A 24293-nucleotide genomic window follows, 5' to 3' on the forward strand; every position below is an offset into this window, starting at 1 on the left:
TCTGAGGAGGGAACACGAGCTTGCAGCAGGTTCAGCTGTGCCACTGTGGCTTTTGCGAAGAAAACGAAGAACCACTCTTCGTTCTCTCGTTGCAGCATCAACACATCTTTGGTTTCAGTTTCGAGTTTTCTCCACGTGAATAATTATTGCAGAGTTTGCTTTCGGCACAGCACTGTGTGCGCCATGGAATTAAAATGTTCTCCACGAGTCCGCTATTGTCAAGAGCCTTAATTACGATTTTGTATCGCTGCAAGTCGACCAACATTCGCTTTTTCGTTCAGGCTTCTTTCCTTGACTTTTACATAGTTCCAGATTTCACAAACCTTTTCCTTCTGCATCAGTGTGCTGTCTTGATCTGAATTTGCTTCATAATAACAGGAAACTTCGAAGCAAGGCAAAAAAAAAAAAATAATTGTTGCTGAATGAAGTGAAAGTGGATGTGCAGAATCAGGGAAACTGGAGCTTCTAGGGAGGGTGGGGATGCTGTTAAGTGGACATGCAGACATCAGTGAGGCAGTTGAGTGTAAGAATGTGTATAACATGTTGAGTTAGGACGAAGGATAACAAACCAAAATGGGATAGTTAGTGTAAGGCGTCAAAACAGGGGCGGGGATAGGGGACTTCTGCACTTTATGTACACTAATGCCAGGAGTATTCGGAACAAGAAGGAAGAATTTTTGGCCTTGGTTGGCTCTTCCTGGCTACAGGTTATTGGCATTAGTTAGACATGGCTGACAGAAGATGATATACTGTAGCTAGTGGGATTGAATGTGAGGAGTAGAGTGTGTTCAGGAAAGAGAGAGAGAAAAGAATAGGGGAGGAGTGTTATTGATGATAGCTGATGAACTTCAGCCAAAGAGAATAGAAGTTCAACTTCAGGTTAGTGAAGAGAGCACATTTGAGGCGATCTGGTGTGAGATTGAGACTAGCGGAAGAAAATATATACGATTGGGTGCTGCTATAGACCAGGCGACGGAATAGATGATGGAGTCGGTATGCATTGGCAAATAGACTCAATGAGTGGAGGATAGGTAATTATTATGGGGGATTTCATTGGCGGGAGGAGAGGACAAATGGGAGGAAGGAAATGAATTTTATGCAGTTACTAAGGGATAGCTATCTGAGACAGCATGTAATTGAAAATACTAGGGGTGTGAGAGTGCTTGACCTGGTAATTGCATCTGAGAATTTGACTGTAATGGATATGACCACGTTGCTACCAACTGGTGAGAGTGATCATAACATCGCTCATAAGTGATCACCTGGGAATGACTAAATGTGTGGAATTTTCAATTAAGACAGGACACATGTGGAATGATCAGGCTGGTAAGTATGACGAGCTCAGGAGATTGCTTGGATCAGCGCCAGGGCATGTAAAACTGCAAGGACTGGATGCTGACAGTGCATGGGAAGTGATTCGAGGGAGGTAATGGCTGACTGCATACGTAGAGTCTGGAGGGTAAATCAAGTGGGAGTGAAATGGATGAATAACACCATTAAGCTTGAGCTGCAAAAAAAAGAAACAATTGTGGATGAAATTTAAGGGGAAAGGTGACACAAAAACAGTACAAAGCACAGGCCAGAAGGGTGACGAGTGTGGTAAGAAAAGCAAAAGCAGATTCAAAAAAAAAAAAAAAAAATCAGCTAACGCCTTTTTATTCCTGTATATAGGGAGTAGGCGAGGCCATTTAAAAGCAGATTATGAAAGGAAATTAGCAACGCAAGCTAAAGAGAATCCCAAACAGTTCTTTCGATATGCTGCTGCAAACTGTGTGCTATTTCTTGTTATTTATAAAGCCTTTTATGGAGCCTGTTTGGTTACTGCGCCTTTGAAATACCGTACTTCTAATTAGCGCGCTTTCTCTCTCTCGTAACCTTTCTTGCTTAAACTATTGCGTACTATCTATCTTTCGCACTACGAGTCTTATGCCTATGAATACTAGAAAATGTATGTTATTGAGACTGCGCCACTAATATCTTTTAACTGGCATAACACTCAGTAATACGGCAGGTTGATTTCTCTCTCTCTCTCTCTAACATCAGTAAAACTTTACACAAACACTCGTGGTCTATTTGCACTTAACTGTACGCTTCGGCTAATCCCACTTGGTTTCCCGCTCACAAGTCCGACATTTTTTTTAGGAAGAGTGCGTTGTGAAATAAACAATGCACTCTATTGACATATAATTAAAACACATTTATTTACATTAAAAATAAAGTACATTAAATAAGCGCTAGGGAGGTTACTCTCTCTCTACCTGCCCGTTTGGTATAAAAAAACAAACTTTCCCTTTTCAACATTAAATGACTAAACGAATATTTACTCTGTTACTTCTCTGCTTACGAAAACCAAATTGCCGAGACTAATTCGCTCATAAAGAGATTACCTAGCTATGGCAAGTTATCTTACAATTAATATTCCAGTTAACAACAATTCAGAGGACTCTCTTATAGATATTTCTTATCGCTATTTCTTATCAGTCCATCTATGACATGTCTCCTAGATTACAAAAAGAATGTACATTAGAGGTTTCTAAACGGAGGCTCTTTGTCACGACACCTTCCAAAGGTATTCTTCTTTCATCTTAGGCCTTGCTTCAGGGGGCGTTTCGTCAGAGTATTAGCGGTTCATGGACTGCAATATTCCCGGTAATCAAAAGCTCAGGCAAGAAGTTTCAGCATCCAGGAAGGCTTGAAGATCGTTCTGTGGCTTTTGATTTGGGTTGACTTCCCGATTTTTTTCCTCTTGCTTGGGTTCGCGTGAAGTCTGTTTCTCTGGGTCGGTATGCTTCTGGTTCTCCGACGATTGCCTCCGGCTCTCTTCGGTAACGGCGCTTCACTTCTCCTGCTTCGGTAACTGGATCTCACCTCTGCTCTCTCGGCAGCTGGACCTCGCCTCTCCTTCTGTCAGCAACTGGACCTCGGCTGCCTCTGGTTCTCTGCCGAAAACTCCCCACGATGTTCGGCTCAGTCCTCTTTTATTTTCGCCTTCTCGGGACCTTGCACCAAGAGTTGTAAACCGCAAAGAACTCGGCAGTTCTCCTTGATCGTTTTGTTAAGGCCGGCCCGTTCTTTTTTCTCCTCCGTGCGCTCTTTTTTTCTTTGTCTTGTCGGGCAGCAGAAACTTCTCTGAAACCAGCGGACCTTTTTGATATTAGCTTTGAAGGTGTTCATGCGGAGAGCTTACAAACAACTTTCTCACACACTCAATCATAAACAAGTTTCTTGTGCTCTTATATATAGCTATTATACATTATACAAAGTTCCGATGGCAAAGCATTGCCTTTGTTTTTAACATTCCATAAATTTTAGTTACAACAGTAAATACAATCGATTCCCATAGGGTTATTTACATTAATAAAATACATAGAGACAAATAAAGCTATTTTTGCAATTCTCATGAGACTTGACCTCTGTAAAAATCAATGTAAAGCGCTTCGGTATTTTTAAGTTGCATCGAGTTTTACACTGCAATTGAAAGAAAAAAAAGGATACGGCCAAATGATTCTAAGGAATGCCGATGGCAGGGAGGTCACTGAATCAGCTGAAATAGTAGAATTACTAAGCGAACACTTTGCAAGAGTATACATCCAGGCTTTGATATTGCAGGAATGAGAGAACGAATGGCTGATACAGGAATTGAAGTGAATGAAATGGAGGTGAATAGTCTATTACAGAACTTTAATGTAGATATGTTTGTGGGATTGGATGGTATACCAGCTCGAGTAGCGGCAAAAGAATTGTCAGTTCCCTTGACCATTTTGTTTCATTTAAGTCTCAGCTCTGGGTAAGTCCCGAGGAGGGGGGTGGAAAGAGAGGAACTTGCTCACGTTTTATAATACAGTGACAGCTGAGTTGGATAAAGGTAATGGATTTACAGTGATACTGCTGGACTTTGCTCAGGCCTTTGACAGGATACCGCATGGAATTCTAATCAGTAAACTGCAGCACATGGGAATGGTATAGGGTTGGTGAGATGGATAGGAGGGTGGTTGATGGAGAGATATCAGAGTACTTTATTCAGGAGTAGAATTCAAAAGAAGGCCTGTTACTAGTGGTGTGTCACAGGGTTCTGTTCGTGGACCACTGCTATTGAATCTGTTCATTAATGATATAGAAAAGGATCTGAGAGGAACTGTTCATTTATTTGGTGATGATGTAAAGTTGGGTAGAGCAATAGTGAATGCACAGGATGTCAAAATTTTTCAGAATGATTTGGATAGATTGGAGGTCTGGGCTAAGGAGAATGGATGTCAGTTTAATGTAGCAAAGTGTAAGGTTATGCATTTTGGGGTGAAAAGATTATCAACAGTATACCACATTTGTGGAACCGTACGCCAGGAAAATGACGAAGCCAGAGGCTTGGGAGTGTTAGTGGATAGGGAGTTAAAGTTTAGGGGGGGGGAGCACATGACAAAAGTGGGTAAATCAGCTCATCAGATCACTTGGCTACTGAAGAATACTTTGAGGAGCAGAGATAAGCAAGTTATTGTTCCTCTATATCGAGTCCTGATAAGACCCCATCTTGATTACTGTGCCCAGATCTGGGTGCCAGGGTTTCTTCTTGATGGGGAGGAGGTGGAGAGAATCCAGAGGAGAGTGACTAAGATGATAGCAGGTCTATGGAATGAACCTTATGAGAACAAGTTGAAAATCTGTGGGTTACAGAAATTGGTTGATAGGCAGAAGAGGGATGATATGATTGAGACATTCAAATTGCTGAAGGGTTTTTATAAGATTGATTCAGAGGATATTTTTGAGAACAGGACTGGTGGTGGGAGGACTAGGGGCCAGCCATGGAAGCTTGGTAAGAGTGTGATTAGCAGGGGTAGATTAGATTAGAGCTGGGTTCTTTACTATTAGAGTGGTAAATGAGTGGAATAAGCTGCCAGAGTCTGTTGTGGGTGCTGTGACGGTCAGTGAGTTCAAGGCAAGGTATGATAGATACTGTGTGGATGTTGAATAGTTGTTCTTGTATGTTTAGAGCCTCCCTCGATGAGTCTAAGGATTCCTTGGAGTTGCCCGTAATAATAATAATAATAATAATAATAATAATAATAATAATAATAATAATAATAATAATAATAATAATAATAAAAACAACACCGCACTGAAAACAGGAAAATTTTGACACTCAAACTACAGGCACGAGGAATGACATTAAAATTTGTTTGTTTGCATATGTTAGTCAAAAATGTGGCTTTCAACTCGTTCGCCAGCAAAGAACTCCTAATTGGCTCTGGCAATCCATTCCGCTCATTCGCCATCTCTAAGATTAAACAGATGGATTTCATTAATATATATTGTTTTTTTTTTATTGTTTATATGATAACTCTTTCTTTTCCAGTTTTCAAGAATTGTGTATGTTTATTATATATATAACACGTTAATATATGATTAATTATTACTATTACTATGGGACACCTCCAAGGACTCGTCGTGGGAAGGCAGACTCCCCTCCATGCCACTAAACCCATCTCCCGCTTAATCCTCTAACTATACAACTACCATCAACACACAACGCCATCTACTGCTCAGCTCACCACTACTTGGATTTCTTTTGCGAGTGCTCCTTGGCCGATTTGTCTGTATGTGGAATGAAAAAACCCGAGTTTCTTAGAGGGGGGGCTCCTATTATTATTATTATTATTATTATTATTATTATTATTATTATTATTACTGACACCTCCAGGGAGTCCAAAGACTCATCGAGGGAGAGTGTGCCAACAGTTTCGAACGATTGAACCCTTCCAACTACTAACCGCGATCAAACTTGCTTAACTTTTTGCATGAGCCATTAGCAGCAGAGGCTCTATAATCGACCAACCTTTGCTATATAATCAATCATGCTTTGCGTGTGTGTGTGTGTGTGTGTGTGTGTTTTGTTTTGCTTGTTCATTAATTGATCGCAGTTTTCCATTCTTGAATAATTCATCCCCCCCCCTTGTATTTCCCAGATTTCCAGCAACACCCAAACGTTCTTCCTTAAAAGCTGTCTTTCTTCCTTCTCCCGTTTCAGCATAATTTTCGAAAGCAGAGTTATTGCACTCCTCATTTATTGCCCTCCTCAATTGTGCGAGGGCGCAACATGTGCGCAAAACATACTTTCGAAATCGTAAGGATTATGTAAAAATTATGTAAATTATGTCAAGTAAGATTATGTTAAACTGACTTTACTACCTAAAGAGGTTCTTAAATTTAAATGTGTTAAAAATATTACATTCTGCCTGGATTCAAAGCACACTACAATAGGGTATATTGAGTTGGGGAAGAAGAATCTATCGCACTACTCTGAAACCTTTAGTCTCGACTCAGAATAAAGGAATTAAAATCTTAACTAGAAGCAAATATAAGGATACTGCAATGTGTATAATAAATACACCATACTAAACATACTACCCCTTAGATATTTATACGCGTATAGGGTACTATTATTCATAAGCATCCTTTCCAACTTCATAGGATCACACAATGCTGCTGCAGCAGGCCCCACCGAACCAACTTATCTTAGTACGTTTGGAACTGCGGACATCCTGGATATAGCTGTCCTCCTGCAGGATATCAATCTTCAATACAACCTAAGATCGTTGAATGGGTTGTCATCTGATCACAGCCCAATACTACTTCAGATAGGAAGACAAGAATACCTGTCTCCTCCCCCTCACTCCTATATATCGTGGGAAAGATTGTCGGACGTGCTCAGGAATAGTATTGGCCGCCCTGTTCCTCACATTCGTACAAAAAACGATATAGAATCTGCAGTTACAAGCCTCTCCCAACTAATTAACTCCTCTGCCATAACGGTAGCCACATTCTACAATCCTGTCCACAAGCCTGATCGTCTGCCTGAAGACATCATGAACTTGATCAGGGAGAAAAACAGAGCCAGGAAAAAATTTCCTAACACTCGTGCGCCACAAGATAAAACAAATCTAAATAGACTTACTGGGGCTGTGGGAGATGCACTCAAGGCACACAGACACCATCTATGGGAAGAAAAATTAACTTCTATCTCGCCTACTGATCACTCTGTCTGGAAATTACTAAGCAACATCGAAAACAAAGGCAAATCTCTTCCCCCAATACTCTCTGACCAGGACCTTGCACACACTGATGCGGACAAGGCGGAGGCCATGGCAAGAAATTTGGAGGAGCAGTGCAAACCTGTATTTGAAAATCTAGACTTCAATCACATACATGAAATTCACAGACATGTCAGACACGTATTAAAACTCCCAGATACCAGTGCTGACCATATTGCATCCACATCACCTGTTGAATTATATGATATTATTAAAAAACTAAAGAACAATAAAGCTCCTAGACCACACGGCATTTCGAATAGGGTGATCAAGCTGTTGCCTCGAAAAGCTGTAGTGCACCTGACCATTATAATTAATCCAATCTTAAGACTCCACTATTTTCCTTCCACCTGTAAACTGACTGATGTAATCCCTATACATAAGCCAGGCAAGGACCCACACCTACCGCAAAATTATCGTCCAATCAGTCTCATCTCCAATCTGGGTAAGGCTGCAGAGAAGGTCATCCTCTTACAACTCCAAATCTCAGTAAATGGCCTAAACATCCTCCTTAAAGAACAGTTTGATTTTCGGCAACACCATAGTACTACCCAGCAAATCCACAGAATGGTGGAAAACATCACCACCAGCTATAACTGGCGCCAGTGCACAGGAGCTGCTTTTCTAGACCTATCCAAAGCATTTGACAAAATTTGGCATTTCGGACTGCTACACAAACTTATTTCAGCCGGTACTCCACTAAAATGGTTCATCTAATCCAGTCATATCATCAGAACAGATCAATACAAGTTACAATCAACGGTTCTACCTCATCCCAGCGCCATATCTTTGCTGGAGTGCCGCAGGGATCCCTGCTGGCTCCATTGCTGTTTTCTGTATACATGTCGGACATCCCACACAATCCGATGTCTTCCATCTTGGTCCTGTATGCGGACGATACAGCAATAGTAACCAGATCTCTCCGACCCCACTTCGTTACTAGAAAGCTTCAAAGAAAACCTTCTAAAGCTGGAGGGTTGGTTCTCCAAATGGAGACTGGAAGTCAACCTCCCAAAAAGCTCAGCCATTATTTTCTCGGAAAAGGCCAATATCTCCTGCAGTGTTACTATTCAATACTAAAATTCCCTGGCAGACAGAAACAAATTACCTGGGTGTAATTCTCGACAAAAAGCTATCTTTCAACCAACACATCAAGTCTACGTGCGCAAAGGCATCTAAAGTCATAGCTCAGATCTACCCGCTAATTAACAGAAATAGCAAGCTCAGCAACAGAATCAAATTGCAGCTATACCAGATGACGATTCGTCCTATAATCGCCTATGCCTCTCCGGCCTGGAGCCACACCTCTAATACTAACATCATCAAGATACAACGAGTGCAGAACAAGTGATTGAGAATGATTCTTAACGCCCCGTGATATGTTAGAAACAATCAACTTCATAGAGATTCAAATATTCCTTATATTTTCTATTTCCTACAATCCTTAGCATCCAAGTTTTTCCTAAAGACGTCCACACACCCTAACGATTTGGTTCAGCAAGCTGCAGCATACGAGGCAACGGACATATTCAAATAGAGAAGACCAAAAGCTATATTAGCCTCCTTTAGTGATGCATAATCTCCATGCCCAATCAGGGCGAGCAAACTGCTCATAAATTTTACCCTCACATATAGCGGAGAATATGAAAAGCATCTTGTTTCACCCCTAAAGACATAAATGTCAATTGTCAATTATTCATAAAAAACGACAACGAATACGTAAATATCAAACAATATGCTTTCCTTAGTAAACATAAGGGCCTAAAATATTTAGTTCCAAAAGCAAATAAAGAAGCAACACACAAACATTATACTTATTTCGCGCCAAAAGTATTCAACACATTACCGTTACCAATAAGAAATGAAACTAACCCAAACAAATACAAAACTCCAATCAAAGAGTATTTATTTCCCCACAGAAATGAGGAAGTTCTGTTAAGAATAATCGTATAAATGATTGGTTTCTAGCATATTTGTATTCAAAGATCCAGTCTTATGTGTAAAACGTAAAAGTTAAATGCTATTCAACTGCTTTGTTTTATTTTGTTCCCAATTAATTGTATTGCAACTTTCTGTGTACATATTAGCATGTCTCCTGTGATTTTATTATGTAATTATATTAGAATAATATGTATATTATATGAATGTACATATGTGTATATAATGAAAATGCCTCACATACATCTTTGTGACTTTATGCAAATCGCAACTTGGATGAGCTGTTACTCTTAAGTTACACGTAGGACATTTTGTACTATTATAGGAAGCTTACAAATAAATAAATAAAATGCGTTATTTTGAAGAGAAAACACGAAAATATGCAATTTTTCCAAAAGTGCACAAAAGCGTTATTTTCGTGTTTTTGGCACACAAACGCTATCAATTGAAGCTGAAACCGATCACCTTGATCCTCCTCTTTCTTCCTTCCTCATCTCTTCACTACCCCTTTATAAGTCTTCGACCTCTCGTGTGCAAAGTTAACACGTCAACTTTCTTGCCTTCGAATCCTCGGCAAAATCTGAACCCTCAGTTGAGACACGGAATTTAGCAGAGAAGCGGGGCGAAATCACTCAAAATCTCCTTTCGGTAACTTCTTCAAGAAATTTGCGCGATTGTCCAGTTCAGCAGTTGCTTAGTTCCGGAGGGTTGTACAGAGTATTCGCAAAGGAATGCATTCAAATCCGTAAATGTTACAATGATTTCTGCGTGCTGAAATGCAATTAGGGAATGTATCGTGATCGATGTTCCCTGAACCGGTGACCGCACCAACATCCACCATCGCCAATTGGTGCAGCAAGCATAGCACTAAATTCCTTTCGCATGTTACTTCGATGATGTTACACTTCGCGTCCATGTTCTGCACGACAGAAAAATCCGACATCAGCGTCGGGGTAGTTAAGCTTCCCTTCGTTCAGTGACTTATTTCTAACTTTGTTTATCTTCAGATGAAGGCGGGAGAACTTCTGTCGGTGATGGTGTACATCCACGGAGGGTCGTATTTCCTGAACGGAGCACGGCTGTACCATGGAGAGTGGCTTGCAGCTGGCGGAGGAGTGATTGTGGTGACGCTGAACTTCCGTCTGGGTGCTTTGGGTAAGTTCCGTGGCTTCTTTCGATGCCATAGCTTTATTTCATAGTGACCCTAAGTACAAAGTAGTCCATATCGTGTGTCACACACACACACACACACACACACACACACACACACACACACACACACACACACACACACACACACACACACACACACACACACACACACACACACACACACACACACACACACACACAGTACAACGAATGGGTGGAAAACACTGGGGAAAACGAATAACTGTAAGTTGGTTTATTGCTGTTGAAACGCCAAATCCGCGAATTGACACCCGCACAGAGATTTGTTTCTAGGAAGGTTTTTCTGTTTGTTGGATTTCTTTAATCCAACAAACAGAGAAAGGGAATAAGAATCCACATTCTTCTGTCTGAATCTGATATTCAAGATTAAAGAAAAAACGTTTCTCTTCTCCACGAAGGGATTCGAACCAAAATAGTTCGAAGCAACTGGAATGGGGTTGCCCAACTTTAATTCTGAGATGACCCGCGATAAGAATCGGCAACTTTAACGATGGAAGCAACGCGCAAGTAGGAAAACTGAATTCCTTGTGCTGCTTGGAGACGAAGACCTTTGCGTGGCATTGAAGAAGCACGTAGGGCAGGAGCGTTCGATGTAATAATATCGTCTCTAGTAGCGATAATAGAAGACGTCTCCACGATGCCACCGATCCAACTGAGGAGAGTGATCACGTGGTTGTGACGTGGGGAGAGGTTGGCTATGCAGGTACAAGTTCCGCTGAACAAAGATACGCGTTAAAAATGACAGAATAGAGGACCGAGTTCAAATAAGGAAACCGACATGCTGAGGGGTGATCAGTTGGACTGGCTGGAACTTGGTTCGAAACCAGTTACTTATGACGATGTCACACTGGGCTCCGAAGATGAGGAGTAGGGATGAAATCGATGAACCACTGAATATGCAGCAGCTTTTGAGGAAGAAGAAAGATAAAGAAAAGAGCGGAATGGGGAGTGCAAATCGCAGGCTGGGAAGGTTGACGAGAATAGTGAGGAAGGAGGAATTGCGATGTGAAAGGAGATGGGCTGAGGCAGTAAAGAAAAACCATCGAGAATTGCACACTCGTGTCGAATTCTTTAATATTCGCTGGAAATGGAACGAAACACATCCGCGGAAGATGCAGTCGAAATGTTCAGTGAATACTTTTCCGAGAATATCGTGTGGAGTAACAGTTGGATGGAGAAGTTTGAGAATGTTGACGCTAATAAAGCTGTGGAGCGGGACGGATATGACCGCATATATCACGGGAATGTGCAAAAGAGCTGACGGTGCCCTTGACTTGATGGCGCGACCGACTCTGGCAGGAAGTAGAAGATGGATTTCCTTCGAGATAGAAAGAAAAAAGGGAGAATCCAAGCAGTAGTGTCAAACTATAGGCTAGGGTGCGTGCGTGCGTGCGTGCGTGCGTGTGTGTGTGTGTGTGTGTGTGTGTGTGTGTGTGTGTGTGTGTGTGTGTGTGTGTGTGTGTGTGTGTGTGTAGATGTTGTGGCGAAGATATTACAGAGGTTACTTAGAGATGGGGCATAAACCCAGATTGATAAGAAACCTTTCAAGAAAGCGCGCGGGTTGATTAAGGAACTTGGTTGCATTTGATAACAGGGTGGCTTAGTGTATTGGACAGAGGAGATGCGGTGATTTACGGGATATTTTGCTGAAGCATTTGATTGAGAACCGCATGAAGAAGAACTACCCATTGTTGGAGCGAGATGGGGGTGGATAGTCCGTCGGTGGGGTGGTTGACCGATCGGAGCCAGAGAGTCGTGTGAGGAGTGCAGTGTCCACACGTGTTCAAGGTTTAAGAGGAGATATTCGGCTACTTGCTGACGATGTTACTTTAAGAAGAGCGAGGATTTGAATAGGTCGCTGCTTGGGGCTGAAGAAGGGGGATTTCGGTTCAGCGTTTCGAAGTGTAAAGTTCTGCACTTTGGCCAGAGAAGATGGAATGAGGTTTACCACATTGGACAAACTTTGCTTCGTGAAGTGTGGACGATCTTGGCGGACGGGGGAAACTGAAGTTCAGCCGACACGTTGCAAAAATTGTAAAAGGATCACACAGAAAATTGCTACTCTAATGCAAAGAACGCCGATACGGGTAAGCAGGTAGCACGCGTAAGACACCAATCGAGCCACATTTGATTTCTGTGCACAGATCTCGCCACGATTAAGTGGGAAATAGGACACATTTCAGAGAGGCCAGTGACCCTCTCGGGACTGGGAATGTTGACGGTGATGACTGATTAACGGGGTGTGGTCTGCAGAGCTCGGCAGCTAACAGGAAGAGAGATGACATGAGTTGGTGAGCGGAGCCTTTCGAAGTCCCAGAGGGAATTATTGAGCAAGGCAATGGGAGAATGGGGGGGGGGGTATCATCCCTTGCAACTGTGCAAAGTCCATTTGCGTAAGGAAGTGAAAAGGAGATTTTTTGCAGGGTGGACGGTGAATGAGCGGAATGCGTTGCTCGAGCGGGTGGCGAATGGTCCATGTTTTGAATAAAGGTAGCGCAGTTTGTTCACGTTTGGCCTCTCGCGATGACTTCTGACTCCACGGAGGTAATACGAATCGTCTTATTACGCAGTCGAAGACAGCTCGCTCACCGAAATACAGCGAAGGCAGCCTCCCCTCTCTGGTCTCAAAAGTATTGAAGGCACTTTCGTGGGCATTGCGCTGCTGACCTTCTAATCTGTGAGCACCTGCACCGGGCACACTGGTCAACATTTGAACAGATCGAAACAACGTCTCAATTCCTTCAATCCATCCGCCTCTGTTCTTTGCAACAGCCGTCCCTGGACGCTCTTTCCCCAATGAATACAACTCCAAACTTTACAAAAAAAAAAAAAAAAAAAGCTTGTTAATGGATTTCTTCTTTCTCTTCGGCCACGTCGGGCACCGCTGCTGTTTTGTAGGTCACGTGATCTCTCATCTGTTGGGTCGACGCAAAACAATACGATTGAAATGCTCCTATTCCACTCTCCTAAATGACGTTGGTTATATATTCACACAATAACTCGGTTTTCAATCCCGGAACAGCAAATTCGACTTCAGACAGGTTTTTAAAGTTTTTCTGCAAAATTGTTATTAAAAATATCGCTGAATGAAAGTTTGATTTCAAATTTTCAGCTTTTTTCAAAGTAATCGCCTTGCCGAAGAGACAGAGAGAGAGAGAGAGAGAGAGAGAGAAGGGGGGGTTGTGTATTTATCGTTAAATATTTCGCGATATTTTGCGCCACGTGGCCCTTACACGAACAATCCAAAAACCCAGTGAAGAATCCCAGAAAAAGAGGCGAGCAGTTGAGCTTGAGACGAAGTTATGAAGCTGGTAAGCTCGTCGGTGTGATCGCACACGACTTCGGATGGTCTCATCCGAAGTCGTGTGAGATGGTTTCAAAATGACGATCATTTTGAAAAAATAAGGATAAAATCGTAGAGGCTGCGAAAGGATCTCTTCCATTAAACCGACGGCAGTGACGAAGCGACGACAAGGTCCTATCGATGATGTGAAAAAGCCACTTGCATCGTGCATAGAGGACCCGAACCAAAAGCGCATACTCCTTAGCACCATCACCATCACCGCTAAGTCTCTTCAGCATGTTGAAGGAGAAAACTTAACCCGATTACGATTACGACTACGAATTCAACGCTTCTTCCAGTTGGTTCATGAGATTCGAGCAGCGTTTTACGCTGCATTATGTGAAAATGTATGGAACCCGCGAGTGCCGATGAGAAGCTTGCTAAGAAGTTTGTGGAGAAATTGGATAAAATTATTAAAGGGGAAAATTATTTGGCACAGCAAATAATTAATACGGGTGAGACCTTGTTTCGGAAAAGAAATGCCCGAGCGGACATTCATCCACAAAAAGATAAAATTTATACCTAGTTTCAAAGCTCTTAATGCCCGTATTACGATTCAGTTAGGGGTTAATGTGGCTGGATTTAAACTGAACCCATTTGTGATATGGCACAGCGAGAATCCACGAATCTTCCAAAACATTAGGAAGCATACTCCCAGTTCATTATCGAAGCAATAAGAAGTCGTGGATGACTCAAAAATTGATTGAGGATGTCTTAATCAATTGTTATGTGAGTGAAATTAAAAGATTTGTGCAAAAGAAAATGTAGAATTTAAAATTTTATTAATTCTAAATAAAATTTTAATTTTAATTCTAAAGTCATCCATGTTATATTATAGCGGTGATCTTCACCAAGTTCAAAGTCATGTCCCCCCCCCCCCCCCAAACACTACTTCATTGAGCGAACCGATAGATCAGGGAGTTCTTGCAGTGCTTAAGGCTTATTATCTACGGAGAACGTTTTCACGAGCCATTTCTGTTACTGAAGGAAATGACCAGCCTCTCATGCTGTTCTGGGAAACATTCGATATTTATCATGCTATTAAAAATATTGCTGTAGTGTGAGACGAAGTGACCTCTCAATGACATATGGGTGGCATATGGAAAAAGACATTAAAAAGGTCTGTGCACGATTTGGGAAGTTTTGAAAAAAATGAAGACCTTGCAAATTGAGTGAGAAATAGTGTGCTAGCAAACAATCTGAATCTCGCAGCGAATGATATCGACGTAGTTCAACTCACAGAAAGTTCCCCTGAAGAGTTGACCAACGAAGAATTGGTCGAACTGGAGGAACAACTGTTGCAGAAGAGGAAAAACGAGAAAAGGAAGAGGGAAAAGAGAAACAGGAAGAGGTAGTTAAACCATTTACAGTGAAGGGTGTTGCAGAAATGTGCTTTGCAGTTAGCGATGTTCTCGAAATGGCTGAAGACATGGACACCAATTTAGAACGCTACTTAATAATAGAAATGAAAGTACATTTGCTTGCTACGAACAAATTTATGATGAAAAGAAGAAGAGGAATAAGCATAGCGCGTTGGACATTTTCCTAAAAAAAACAAAGGTTATGCCAGAAGAGCCACAGCCTGATCGTTCACACAGGGAAGGTAACGAACATGTGATGGCAGAAGAAGATTTGGGTGATTCTTCTCCTGTTTTGTAGTGACAGTAATGCACAGTACAGTTTTATAATAAAAATTAAAGTGACAGAATACTTATTTCGGTTAAATTCCTAACCAATCGATTAACACCTATTTTATTTGTTGCGTGTATTTTTACAATAAAGTAAGCGAGAGAAAAGAAAATGTTATTAAGAAAATCATGAGATACATTTACGAGAACAGTACCGTAGTGTATTTATCGACACCGCAAGTTAATGTTCACAAGATGAATCGTCTGTCTGTCAGCACCTACATTGATATTCTTATATGACACAAAACACTGCACACGTTACGCGTATTACTAACACCAGACGTCAAAAATGAAAAGATAATGCGAAAAAGAAATTCCTATTTATTTACAGGTTAACGATTCACGCATTGATAAGGAAGTAGCGGCAATACTTTTATTGCTTTATGGCAGCTTAGTTACAATCGATACGATGGCTTCGCAGTAGCCCAGCCCATACACTAATGAATGAATCGTTATAATTTTTTAATTTATGGTAGTTAATTAAATTTAACTACTTAATTAATTACAGTTAGTTTTATGCAGTTATGACTAAGAACTGCGAATGGCGCCGTGTGCAGTCTGTAAATGTTTGCGTGCGTAAGTTGGGATTAATTTGAACTTTTGATGACAGATTTGGGTTTATTTTATGGCAGGGAATGATAAAATGGCGACGTACATTTCGTGCATTTATGACATCCCTAACCTTGCTCTTATTTTTTTCGATATTTCTGAGCTATATATATATATATATATATATATATATATACTAGGGGAGATCCGTCCCCCCAACGCCTACGGCTCCCCCCCCAATTCCGGACTGATAGGCCAGTTCTCCTTGATTCTGATGACTCGAATTTTGAACACTCGACACTCAGGGTAGCCCCTGAGTTTCAAATAACTTGACGAAAAACGTGACACGAAAACGTCACAAAAAAAAGCTTATCACTTTATATTATAGAATATATATATATATATGAAAAAAATTAGTTTTCGAATGACTATAATACCGAGAATAGAAAGAATAAAGTTTAATGCTGAGATACTACTAGTTTCGTTGAACAAAATTCAACTTCTTCTGGTATCAAAGGCAAAGAATTATGTAAAATAACAAAGACGTAATAAAATTCCATCAACAGAACTAATGGAAAAGACCGAAGTACAGTTTAAAACAGGAATGCGTGCTGGAATTCCAATTAAAGTTGACTACACGCGAGAGATGTCACGAGAGCGTCAGTATTGGACAGTGGCAATGTGTGCGTCAGAAAGATTGTAGCTAAGGCTGTTGTTTATATGGGATGAATCGAGGGGTATTTGTTTAGATTTCACTATCTTCCTTTCGAGCTCATCATAACACTTATGAATATTAGAAGTTTGCGGCCAGCCTACGAGGGGTTGAAGGCCTTCATCCGAGCCAATAGAGAAGAGGACGTGGCTTGAGAGAGCGCTGGCCCTGGTCCTATTGTAGGAAATGTCTTTTTTGTGTTCCTCAATAGGTAAAAGGATACATTTAGCCGTCTGACAGTAATATGGTTTGCCACATTCACACAAGATCTTGTAGACTCCTGGATACTGGAGAGGGAGATGTTTTATTTTAGGTCTACTTAGTATTGATCGAAGTTTTTGAAACGTAGTGAAACAAAAAAAAAAAAAAAAATTCCCCCAAAACTGGCGAAAATTCTTAGGAAGTTCAACATTAGAACTTGTTTTCCCTACGTTTCCAAAACTTCGATCAATGCTGTTAGTAACAAAATTATCACTAAATAATTTAAAAAAAGGTTAAAAGAAGAACCAAAATGGATTTTCCAGTTGCTTTCTGAAATTTCCTCGTTCATCGATGCACGAAATATAATACGACGTCTGCTCGTGTGGGCCTACGGATGAAGTGAAGAAGCAAATAGTTTTCTTTCGCTCACGGAAAGAATGAAACGCTGAAGAAGAATTTTGAATGCTTCTGTTTGCAGGGAATATTTTGGCGCTGCGGAGGAAAAACCTTAAAACACCGCGACCCGCGTTTTTTTATTATTTATTTATTTATTTTTTTATTGTGTGTGTGAATGAACTTCTCCAAAGAAGCGCTGTCTGACTTCTTCCTCCCGTCTTTCCCGCAGGGTTCCTGAGCACAGGCGACAAACACATTCCGGGCAACTACGGCCTCCAGGACCAGCTGCAGGCGCTCAAGTGGATTCGCGCCCACATCAGAGCCTTCGGAGGAAATCCCGATGACGTCACGCTTTTCGGAAACAGCGCAGGAGCGGCGTGTGTGGGACTCCACCTGGTGCTGCCTTCCTCGAAAGGTAAGAAGCGACCTTCGGTCCTGGACCGAGTCCAACCCTCTTTACGAAGGCTTCCTTTTCGTTTTTAATATGCAATTGCCCGCTATTGTGACACGCGGTCAACAATTTGGCAAGGGGTGGGGGAACTTCTTCCGATCATTTGAGGCGGGCGGAACTGCAAACTCCCTCCGAATGTTAATTTCGCTATTGAAATGGATGCGTTCCCTGCTGATCTGTGCACGTGTTTACGATGGAAGTGATCTCGATTCTCAGACAACCCCCGCTTGGTTTCCCAACGCCTCTAACGCTTGAGATTCTGGAACTGTGGACTGGAAAATCGATGTCTGTTACTGAATGTTAATAAAAGTAAAGTTATGCACTTTCGGTGACATATTATTATTATTATTATTATTATTATTATTATTATTAAACTGCTTGACTTAACCAAAGCATCCGATACACTTCAACATGCCAACTACTCACCAAACTACACTCAATATAAGAGGTATAAGTCAGTATAAGAGGAACACTGCGTACATGGTTAAGGAACTACCTCTCAAGCAAAACACAAGTAACAAAAATAGGTACATTTCACAGCCTCAGTATACAAATGAAACACGGTATTCCTCAAGGCGCTATATTATCACCCGCTCTATTCAACATATACATTAACGATGTTCATAAGTCAAATATTTCAGTACGCAGATGACACTGCACTACTAGCAATCCATACAGACATCAACACGGCTCTCTGCAGAACACAACAAGACCTAAACGAAATCAAAACATACTTCTATCAAAAACGCAATTCTAATCAATGGCACCAAAACGCAGATGTTGATAATACACAACCCAAGAATCATGCGCCGCACTACTATCGATACACTGTCACACATACCATCGCATTAACATCAAACCTGCCAATGTCCCAAAATCAAACCTGTAACACATGCTAAATACCTCGGTCTCTATATAGATTGCCACCTTAAAGGGACAAAACATAGAATACCTACATACCAAACACCGGATCATCGTAGCAAAACTCTTCCAAGTAAAAGACTTTATTCCATCCAACATAAAAAAAAAAACTCGTATATCACGGTATCTGCGAATCCCTACTCAGATATGGAATAACAGTCTATGCAAACACATCAGCCACCTAACAAAATTAGAAACACTACACAGGAAAATCGTGTCAACAGTGATCTGGACACCTTACACGGAACAACCAACATCCGACCAGCACATGGCGATACACAGAATCCTGAGCATTAAAAACCTGAAACACTACATGACATTAACAAGGAATTACTTCAACATCACCTATCGCAACAATAGAGACACATATCGTATAACACGACCTACAACAACTCTCTACATCCCCACACCCTTCAACAACTCATACGGTTCTTTTGTGAGATCACATCAGATACCCACAACTCAACAACCTACCAAGAAAGTTAAAGCACGTAGATAACTACAGAACATTAAAAAATCGAACTCTGGAAAATATACCGACCAAGTTAATATACCATTAACACTAATATACACATCACAAATCACCAGCATCCAATGCCTACATCCAGTGGCGAGCTATAAGGGGCTCGCGGGGATTCGTGCGAGCCTTTTGTTAATTTTTCTCAAATTTGAGCCCCTTGTTCTTCTTGTTTAATAATCTTGTAGAACTAGAAAACACCACCGTGGAATGTATACATGCTACTATAATTGCTACTTTAAATTCATATGGATTTTCTGATAACTATTTAAAGAAACCATCTCACTGCATTTTGTTCTGATGGAGCTAGTGCAATGTCAGGAAACAAATCAGGTGTTGCAATCAAATTTCTACAAAGATTTCCCAACATTGTGATCTGGAATTGCGTAGCTTATCGATAAAAAACATTAAATAAATAAATAATTTCGAAATATTTATGAATAAATTATATGCTTTCTATCATCAATCACCAAAAAATCAACGAGAATTAAATACGATTGCAAAAGACTTTGGTATCGAGATTTTAAAGATTGTGTGCTTGAACCATGATGGGCAGTTTGCAGTTTATGAACGATTCTTGCGGTGTGGAGAAATTACCCATCTTTATGCAAGCATTTTGCAACGAACAATAAATCTAAGGGCTTTTTAAACCGACTTCTCAATTTGGAATTTTTAAAAGATCCAGCATTAATGATTGATATCCTACAGGAATTATCATATCTGTCAGAAGCTCTGCAAAGTCGCAATACGAGTATGAGAACTAAGTAGCCTTCCCCCCCCCTTTTTTTTTTCTCGACGATGCGAGCCCTTTGTTAAAATTTCTATAGCTCACCACTGCCAGCATCCCGTGCATAAACAACACAAATAGTGTGGTGAAAGCTAAATCCCACTCTCTTCATAAAAGCTAACCTAAGCTTCGAAGTAGGTGGGATTAACCCGCCTCACCCATCTACACGTAATCCTTGTATATAATAAGGCGTATAACAATCATTAAGATACTGATATTAATTATATTTTTAGTGGAATCTGCTGAAAATTGGTTTTCTTCTCATTTGTGAGGTCGACGTAGCGGAGCTGCTACTTCACCGGCAGCATGATTGAACCTCAAAACAAAGGCAGCAAACGTTTCTTTGGGGACAGCCGTCATCAAAAATAATGTAGCAAAAATATTGTACCTTTAAAATTCATATGCATTAGCAAGCATATATTGTATTCATAATTAACGTTTTCTTTTTTTATATATATCAGCCGCACATACGAGAGATCCCCTCTAACACGGCAACGCGTGGATGGGTAAGTCGAAAGAAAGAATAAAAGCATTAAACAAGATGATTGAACAAGTTAATTAGGAATTTTTACCTATTAAATAATCGAAAAATACGTATTCATAAGGTAATTTATTTCTTATGGGGTAATTTCAGACAGAGTCCGTTGATCATCCTGTTTCTTTCCAGGAAATTGTTTATACGAATGGATTATTGTGCTTGGTCAGTAATAATAATTTATATTTTGCAATTTATTTGCAGATTATACTTTCTGATCATTATTTATAAAAAAAAAATATTATTGTTGTATCTGAGGTACGCTGATGATACAGTACTCCTTTGTAATGACGCGGAAGAACTAGGACTAATTCTTGGCAAAGTCAACAAGATCATAATAACATAGGACTTCAACCCAATCCTGGGAAGACAAAGATCATGGTTCTCAAAGAAAATACAAACAGAGAAGCTCTTGAGAAACAAGTGTACCTTAATGGAGAAAGAATTGAGGAAGTCAGCGAGTACCTGGGATCCATTATTAATGTGAAGAATTGCTGTTCAGAAGACGTCAAAAGAAGATTAGGGATGGCTAAAACAACAGAGACCTGTCTAAAATCTGGAAGGATGGATCTGTCTCCATGGTAACAAAGTTGAGGATTTTGGATGCAGTGGTTTTTCCAACAGCGACTTATGGATGTGAGACTTGGAATCTAAAGAAGTCAGATAAGAAACGGATATCTGCTTTTGAGATGCGGTGTTACAGAAGGCTGTTGAGGATATCATACACTGAAAGGCGTACAAATGAATGGGTGTTAGAAAAGATTAGTAGAACTTTAAGGCTCCTTAAGGATATTGACAGAAGAAAGTTAAAATATTTTCGACACATTGAAAGGATGGAAGGAGGGCTTCTCAGAAAAGTAATAGAAGGTAGAGTTCCTGAAAAAAGAGGAAGGGACAAACCATCAATGAGATGGATGGATGGATGGTGTGTCTGGAGTGACTGACCTTCAGAGAGTTGAAGCCTCCAGAAAAGCAAAGAACAGGACAATATGGGGCGAGGCCTAGTGTGGCACATCACCGAGCACCGGAGTGATCATACGGCATCTGTGGATGCCCAGTGAACATAGATTATTATTATTATTATTATTATTATTATTATTATTATTATTATTATTATTATTATTATTATTAAGAGAGACGCCATGGAGTCCGAGACTCATCGAGGGAGGCACCATCCATTCTTGAATTCGTTCACGCTGCTTGCACTCACAACATCCAATGGCAATCCATTCCAATATCCTTTCCAATATCCAAAATCAATCCTGTATGACCCATTCACAAGTTGGTAGGTCTCAATCATATCACCCATCTTTCTTTTGTTTGCTAGTGTCTGCAGCCTACAAATTCTCAATCTTTCTTCATAATCAGCATTCTTCAATCCTGATATTATTTTTAACACTCTCGTTGACGCTCTCTCCAATATATCAGAATTACAATGGAAACCAGGAAACCAGAACTGTGCCCAATAGTCCAAATGAGGTCTTATTAAGGCCCTGTAAAGAGGCAAAATAACATCCTTATCTTTACATGTGAATATTCATTTCAGCATTGCAATTGCCTTTTGAGTTGTATTCGCAATCTTTGCCACATGAACTTCAACTTCCTATCTACTAACACTCCAAGATTCATAATTTCATCAGTTTCTTCTAGCCGAATCCCACCAATATAATACGACATTGGATATCTAATCATGCCGAAGTGAATGACTTTACATTACTGACATTGAACTTACACCCATTTTCCCATTCCCACAATTTCAGCCTATTCAAATCATTCTGCAAGGACTGCATATAAGCAGCATTCCTGATTACCCTACCTATCTTTGCATCATCAGCAAACAGCTATATGTCGCTTGTCAAATCCTTCACAGTATCATTAATGTACAGATTGAATAACAGTGGACCAAGCACCGATCCTTGTGGTACACCACTTGTTACCTTAAACCTTGCAGACTCAGATCCCCCGTATACCACTCATTAATATTTTTCAGTCAGCCATCCTCTCATCCATGCTACTGTTCTATAACTCATGTTCTCCGATTTGCTTATTCTGTCAAAAGCCTTGGCAAAGTCCAAAAGTATATTGCATGTGATGCCAGAAGAACTGGTTAGACTAGAAATCTTGGAGTTTAACCAAATATGAAGTTGAAGAGCAAATATCGCAAAAATAATAACAGAATGTTATTTGGCCTCTTTACAGGGCCTTAATAGGACCTCATTTGGAGTGTTGTGCGCAGGTGTGGTCTCCTGGCTTCCGTAGTGATTCTGATACAGTGAAGAGAACGGGGTGCAAACGGGGTTGTTGAAATGATATCGGAACTGTGGCATTGGCGTTATGATACGATAAAGATCTCAAACTTCTGAAAGGTCACAGCAGACCAGTGGATGGAATTTTTACTTTTATGGACGTGTGGAGGGGGCATCCCAGAAAGTTGAGAATGAATGCAGGCAAGAAGGGGGAGGGGGGTGAGGGCTAGATTTTTCTCTCACAGGGTGGTGCATAATCGGAACGGATTGCCTTTGGAAGTTGTGAGTGCAGTTTGTCGGACTGAATTGCGGAAAACTTGTGATTCTGGTGATGTGTGGAAGACTCTATAAACCCCCGGAGGTGTATCGTTATTGAAACACATCCGAGGTCATAAAAATAACCTTCTGGGGGCATTTTAGGTGCGCCCCAATTTCTCCTCTCTTATAAAAAAACGGCAATCATGACGGATTCCGTTCTTGTAACGCTGGAGGACTTCCTTTAATTTGGAAATTGTGCCGACAGAAATCCTGCGAACAGAATTCTGCAGTCGATCGAATTCCTCTTCCGGTGCGACTTGGAACGAAAGCAAACTTCCGAAAGGACGATCCTCGACTTTGCATTCCCAATCAAAGCACGTGACTTCTGTTGTGATTCAAAATCAAAGATTTCTTTGTGAATTGCGAAGGTTGTTTCTCTCCAGCTCCCGTCCATTTTTCACGGGGCCATTTTTGAGCGAAGAATTTTTGTTCCCGTACGTGATTTCAGAAAGCGGATCTTTTTTTCCCTATTTTTTTTTTTTTTTTTTTCGTTTTCACTGTCAGAAACGAATTTTACAAAGGCTTAATTCTCTTCCAAGCGAAGTGCGATTGCTTTGCGTCTTTTTAATATTCTTAGTTTGAAATCATCGATTTATTGACAGCCCACTCCGAAGTGGAGGGTTTGACATGTTAATCTGTCTAAACCTCTCTCTCTCTCTCTCTCTCTCATATATCAACAGTATCTATCAATATTGTCCGGACACCCCTGTTATTTGAAGTTTGCGAATATTCCAGGTTTGTTAATAACATAAAAGTGTACAGATAGTACGAAGCGTGAACTCAGTAACTTCGAGAGAGGTGTCATCGTGGACATGTCACATTGGTGGCATGTCCGTACGTGCCATTGCCACTCAACTGCAGCATCCAAAATCAACCGTTGGCGATGCAATAAACAAATGGAGAATCCCCAGTGCAGGAAAACACCCAGGGCGGCCGCCGAAAATGACCGACAGGGACGAGAGGGTGTTAAAACCGGTGGCACGCAAAAACCGGCTACAATCGGCGCAGACCATCCGTGAAGAGTTCCAGAGCGCCAGGGTCATGGCGAGCACTAATACTAGACGAAAAGAACTCCGTTTACTGGGTTTCCAGGGAAGAACAGCGGCACACAAGCCGAACATCACGACAACGAACAACGCGGCTCGTCTGGCCTGGTGTGGAGAGTATGTGAACTGGACAGTTGACCAGTGGTAAACAGTACTCTGGAGTGATGGACCAAGGTTCACCTGTTTCCAGACTGATGGCAGGGTGTGGGTGTGGAGGCAGTCTGGTGAACGCTTGTTACCAAAGTGTGTTGTGCCCACAGTAAAGTTTGGTGGCGGAGGAGTAATGGTGTGGGGTGCATTCGGCTGGTTGGAAGTGGGACCACTGGTCGTTGTTCATGGTACTATGAAGGCAGCTCAATACTTTGTTATTCT

At 41.0% G+C, this 24293-nt stretch overlaps 1 protein-coding gene across 2 annotated transcripts in view; it reads left to right on the forward strand.

Annotated features, from left to right (window-relative positions):
- Positions 1 to 24293, forward strand: part of LOC150107061 (carboxylesterase 4A-like) — a 70687-nt gene that overhangs the window by 10926 nt on the left and 35468 nt on the right. For both annotated transcript variants that reach the window (XM_090392930.1, XM_090392931.1), the window contains 2 exons: positions 10028 to 10175; positions 17330 to 17515. In XM_090392930.1, the coding sequence (XP_090249056.1) occupies positions 10028 to 10175; positions 17330 to 17515 (334 nt within the window). The remainder of the gene's footprint in view (positions 1 to 10027; positions 10176 to 17329; positions 17516 to 24293) is intronic.

This window comes from Typopeltis vanoorti, chromosome 5 (assembly GCF_054136105.1).
Source record: "Typopeltis vanoorti isolate ZY-2024b chromosome 5, IOZ_Tvanoo_1.0, whole genome shotgun sequence".
NCBI classification, from domain to species: domain Eukaryota; kingdom Metazoa; phylum Arthropoda; class Arachnida; order Uropygi; family Thelyphonidae; genus Typopeltis; species Typopeltis vanoorti.